The sequence below is a fragment of the Trichoplax adhaerens genome, genomic scaffold (genome assembly GCF_000150275.1).
Source record: "Trichoplax adhaerens TRIADscaffold_1 genomic scaffold, whole genome shotgun sequence".
NCBI classification, from domain to species: Eukaryota; Metazoa; Placozoa; class Uniplacotomia; order Trichoplacea; family Trichoplacidae; genus Trichoplax; species Trichoplax adhaerens.
This window is the reverse complement of record NW_002060943.1, coordinates 4,972,504-4,978,200: the sequence shown is the minus strand read 5'-3', so window position 1 is coordinate 4,978,200 and position 5,697 is coordinate 4,972,504. Positions and strand designations below refer to the sequence as shown.

General features: G+C 30.3%; 1 protein-coding gene across 1 annotated transcript; it reads left to right on the top strand.

Annotated features, from left to right (window-relative positions):
* Positions 1-2,519: 2,519 nt before the first annotated feature.
* TRIADDRAFT_51800 (uncharacterized protein) lies at positions 2,520-4,115 on the top strand (the record flags this gene model as incomplete). The annotated part of the gene is made up of 4 exons (XM_002108617.1): positions 2,520-2,525; positions 2,573-2,639; positions 3,847-3,968; positions 4,008-4,115. The coding sequence occupies 4 exons, from the start codon at positions 2,520-2,522 to the stop codon at positions 4,113-4,115; spliced, it is 303 nt and encodes a 100-aa protein (XP_002108653.1).
* Between the last annotated feature and the right edge of the window lie 1,582 nt (positions 4,116-5,697).

Sequence of the window (5,697 nt, the reverse complement as noted above, 5' to 3'; positions counted from 1 at the left end):
ATTAATTCCGGAATTGTAGATTACTTGGCTTCTAAGTATGTGCAATTCCATGTTTTAGCAATTATTACGCATATTTTCAGAGGGACCAATTGTTTTACTTGTAATCTTGACTTTCAAAGCCTTGGTTAGAAAAGAAAAATAATAGATTAAATTCGGTTCCGAAATTCTTACGGTTTTCATAGATGATAAAATCGCAGGATACCATTACTGGTGAAAAATCGTAAACGATTACATATCCTCATGGCGTAATTTTATTTACAGTATCTGGTATGATCCTACAATTTCTGTGGTGCTTGCATGTGTTATATTGACTTTGAAAATTACGAATAAGTTCATAGAGCTTTAAAAATTATATAAATTGATGTTCGATAACATCCCAGTTTGCAATACTGTTGCCTTAAATGCTAAAGAGCGTTTTGAGGTTTATATCTCATTAAAATTGCTATAAGAAATTCTAAGTGCGCTAATGTCTACTTATTTGGCCTAGTGTTAATTGTGTAGCAATGCATAAATAATGTAAAGCTATTCAGCTTTCTAAAATGCTAAAATATTCAACGACAGCAAACGTGTAAATGACATTCGATATTTATCATCCGCTATGAAACCTGATCGCATGCATACATTATGCAGGTGAAATTTGTACGCTTTGATCTATAGCTTAGGCTATCTTTTTTTTAATGATGTCTACTGCGATTTAGTATTTCGATACTAGTTTTCTATAAATGTAGTATTTCTGATTACAGTCATATGTATGCATGTATGTGCGTATCTTCATTAGAAGTTCTATTTCTGAACTATTGCTGAATTAATAGCATGATGCTTCTACAAATACGGCATACTACACTACAGTTGAAGATCTTCTGATATTAACTTCGTAAATTACGGCTATACACTTTTTTCCTGTAGTTACAATTAGTAAATGCTAGAGCTATCGTAACCATACTGGTCAGTAGCCTATTAAACATAGTAAAATGTCATATTGAATGCTGTTGATTTTATGAAAGGAGCAACAGTTTGAGTTTTAAGAGGGCTTTTGTAATAACAGATTTACTTAGCGATTTGATATTGTAAGGATTAAATAAATATATATAAATATAATCTGTCTTGCAAAAATTATTTTACTTTATAGTCTAATTTGTTAAAGCTACTTTTGTAAATGATTTACGGAATGCTTTAGGCTTATATGATGGTTTGTTCTTAGTTGAAGTTTGATGTAATAGCTTGGAGCTACGCTACTTCCTAGACCTTTAAAATTGAAAGCTGTTAAAAATTATTTATTCCAAAAGCTACTACCTCAATATGCTTAGCAACGGTTTTTTTCCAGCTGGTGATATTTGTATATTATGTTCTGTGACAGTGTTGTATACTGCATTAGAGTAGAAATATCTATGTTAGGATAATTCTGTTAGACTATCCTTAATTAGTTAACTTCTAATTTGGATATACTGTGTTTTAATGTAGCACTGACTTTTTATGATAATGACACATGTACACATACTGAATTAATAGTTATAATAGGGAATGCAAATCATCTACTTACAGTTCGACTCATTGTGATTGTAACTTAGTTATGATAAATTGTAAATTATCGTAGAAATGTTCCGTGATAGGACATATCGTAATCTGACTATTCTGTATTAGTCATCAGATGTCTATGTTCGTAAATGCTGTTGTCTGCATTAAGGGAGCAGTAGCTAAAATTAATATCTAATTCAGTAAATGATTCTAATGTTAATTGTATTAACTATGCTCATAAACTATTGAGGAATAGTATATAAATGCAGTATATCGTGTAATAAAGTGGATTCATAAAGTTAGAGTTTAACGTAAAATACGAAGCGTCTAAGTCTTTGTGTAGTCTACTAGTAGAGCAAAAGTGTTTGTGATAGTGCAGATATCGTTCCTAGATGCGTGGTTCAAGGAATTGACTTATTGATCGTACATTACGTTATCTTGTTGCAAAGCTGTTTTAAGACTTGTTTATAAATTGAAAGGCTTGTACAAAGCACAAACGAATAGGCAATATCGGTATGTTTTAAAGACTGTTACCAGAATTTAATATAGGCGTCGTCTGTTTATTTATTTCTTTCCATGATAAAGATAATGTTTAAAATTATCAACAGTTTCAGTAGTTTTAAAATGGTACGGCTACTCAGTGAAATAACTACATGCTAAGTTACATTAATTTAAATAACACAAGTAAATAAATAGAAATAAAGGTTCTTTAATTAAATTCAAGCCTGCTGAATAGAATGAAAGATCGCTTTATTGGCAAGGTATTGATCTTCGTTTCCGATTTTATTAAAGAATTAAATTGCTAATGTATACCGCTACTGTAATAAAATTCATCTTGTATTGACTAATAGCTAAACATAGATACAATCTAGATTAATTAATTAATTTGTTATGTGATAATTCGGTATTAGTAGAAGACAATCATAATTTAAATGAAGATAAAATTGGACTAAAATCATTGTGAGACAGGGATTACGTCGAAATATATCCTTGTTATCACTAATATGCCGGTAAGTCTGAAAGCCTAATAGTTGTAAATATGTTTTTTCTTCACAAGGAATTCAATTGCTATTTATATTATATCGTTCATGTTTACGTATTAAGTTGTATGCTCTGTAATCCAGGTAAATTTATTAATTAGCTTGATATGATGATAGAACGGTGTTGTGATCGATGCATTTGACTTACTAGTAATTCACAGTAAAATGATTTTAGCAGGTTATAGCTGTCTATTGCTTAAATAACAATTTTAGGATGCAGATAATATTATTACAACTAATTTATATACATTACATATATATTATCTAATCTTATGGTCTTAAAGATTAAATGTAGCTTGCTTTGATAAATTGAGTCATTCTTGATATGATGCTTTCGATACAACAATACCGACATATTAAAATGCGATCTTGATAATCGACGCTGTCAGTCAGCTATCTTTCGTACAGGGTATGTACACTCATTGTAGTAATTTACATAAATTTATGCATTTAACGTATTAAAGTACTTTAGAAAATCAGCAATATCATGCTGTATTTGTAATGTAAAAATTAAACTAATACTATCTTTGCATGCGTGTATCTAATCTAGTATTTGCATTAGGTATAACTGGAAGCGCAATGAGTTTTTGCTGAATGGTTGTTGAAACTTTGTTTAGAAATATAATTATATTCAAATATTTTGGCATTAAGTTCAATTACTGAAGCAGAAAAATTAAAATGGTTTTGTAATTGATTTTTTTATTTGCAGTTTGATATACAAAAAATATTGGATTATCTATATACAAGACATCAACAATGATAAACAATGTTAATCATGGATGAGATTTACATGTTTTGTCTTATATTATGTAATTCGTTTCAGTACATATTTTAATTGAAATTTAGGATGTTGTTCTATCGCGAATTTTACTATCGTTAAATGATCGAATGCTACGGGTCATTGCCGCTGTTTGAAGTTCTTTCTTAATATTTCTACCGTAATAACAATACAAAATAGGGTAGGCAGAGGGATAAGAAACCAGGAAGTAAAATGAAATAACAGTGAAAGTATAATTTGAAATATGGGTACTACCTAGCATTGGAGACATAATAATAGTTAATGCAGGCGAACAAAGTATTAAAAAAGTGCCAGTTACAATAGTCATTTGACGGATAGCTTTAGCGGAAGACATATGTTTCGGTTTCGGTTTAGAACATACGAACAAGTTTTTCCTGCGAGAAGAGTTGACACTGGCTAGAGTAGAGCAATAAGACGAGACCATAATAATTAAAAGCATTAGGTAAGTGCTTGATAGAATAACTTGAAAGCTTATTTTTTCAATTCGTCTAGCTTTTACTCGCAATTCATTAGATGCAGCTAAGGCTGAAATAGAAGCAGTTGTGGTCATAATGCAACGAAAGGCTAGTGGTAAATGTGTTAATATTAAAGAAGTAACCCATAAGAGTATGCAAGTAAAATTCACTAATTTGCTCTTTCTATATCTGCGATAGCGTAATGGCGAGGCCACAGCCAACCATCGTTCTATTCCTAGTACACACTGGTGTAAATTGATATTTATTAATAGCAATACACCACAGCGTGCACCTAGTAAGTCGTAGTTAACGAGGTATGCCATAGATTGTTGTGGTGGTAATAGATGTATAGGTAAAATAAAAACAGCTGCAAACAGGATGCCACATAAAGATAAGCTTGTAAGGGTTCTACTTGACTTTCTTAATTTTCTAACCATCAAGATTGTAACAAGCAAGATTGAATTTGTTAGTAAACCAGTAAATCCAATAGTGGTACCAATCGCCAATACTGATGAAGAATAAAATGTTCTAGAAAAGTAGTACCATACATTATTTGTTGTGTTAGATGTATTAACGACGGGAGCATTCATGGCGGTAGTTTCTTATAAAGAATATATTTTCTTTTGGTTTTGATAAATTGAAAGGCAATTTAACTCAACGTCTTAATCAACGAATTGAATTTAAGAGGAATAAATTAACTCTTCTCTCTATCTAGTAATCAATTTACTTACTTCTTTATATGAGCATAGGTAGAAATAAACGAAGTTATTTATTGAATTTGGAGGTGGTATGACTCATTATAAGGAATTTCTGTTTTTAGCTCTATTGCTTACTGACCTATAGTTAGGATAATTAAGATACAATGGACTCATTTGAGGATTTAATAAATACAGATATAAATGTCTCTGAATGCTAATTCCTAAAATGGTTAACAAAATTATATTCTGCATATTTTGATCGTCATCATATGAATAATTAATTTAAAAATAAGGACTATATGGTATGAACGTAGACGTAAAGTCTGAATCATAAATTAGCAATGAATTTTTTCAATATAATACAATTGATTCATAATAAGACTACGCATTTTTAGCCCACATAATTATTGTCTATCAATGACTGTCTTAATAACCTGGAATTGACCGAAAATAAAATAAAAAGTACCCATGTTCTTGTACATATTCTTCATGGATCGATGAATTCGTTTGCTGGTCATACAAATAGGAAGTAATTCATTGAGATACAGTACATTATTTTGCTAGTTTCGCAGCTGAAAGTGATAGCTAAAAGAATTACTAATCACAAGCGAACTTGCTATACCATTCATTTTGTTATCGATCTCAATTTTCTCCTTAGTAAGACTATTGTTTGTAGATTATTATACGCTGGATTAAATACCCATTACTAAATCATGCAAGCAATGTTCATGTTATCACTGGTCTATTATATTTATGACGCGCGTTGTAATTCAATTTTTGCGTTGTAGATTCACCTAGTTGGATTCAAAAGCTATGTAAAAATTGATACATTTGTTTTTGATTACTTGTATGTACATTAATTTGTCCAATAGTATTCTCCTTGGACATTAAATATTTATCAGAAGTATCCCGTCATATACTATTTCTAATTTCCTAATAATGAACATTAATTACATTGGACATACTAACTTACTCACTTTATTCATCAATAACATGTTTTTAGCGCCTATGCTTGCCCTATCATTTATATAACCCTTTCATTTAGTTTCTTAGCTTAAGTATTACTAAAGAATTTTTACAAATATTGTTTTAATAATTACGGGGTCATGTTAACTAACTGGCGCCGTAAAGGTGTTGATGTTGATATAAAGTGCTCTTAAAAGGAGATGGTTTATCAGTGGTTAATTATT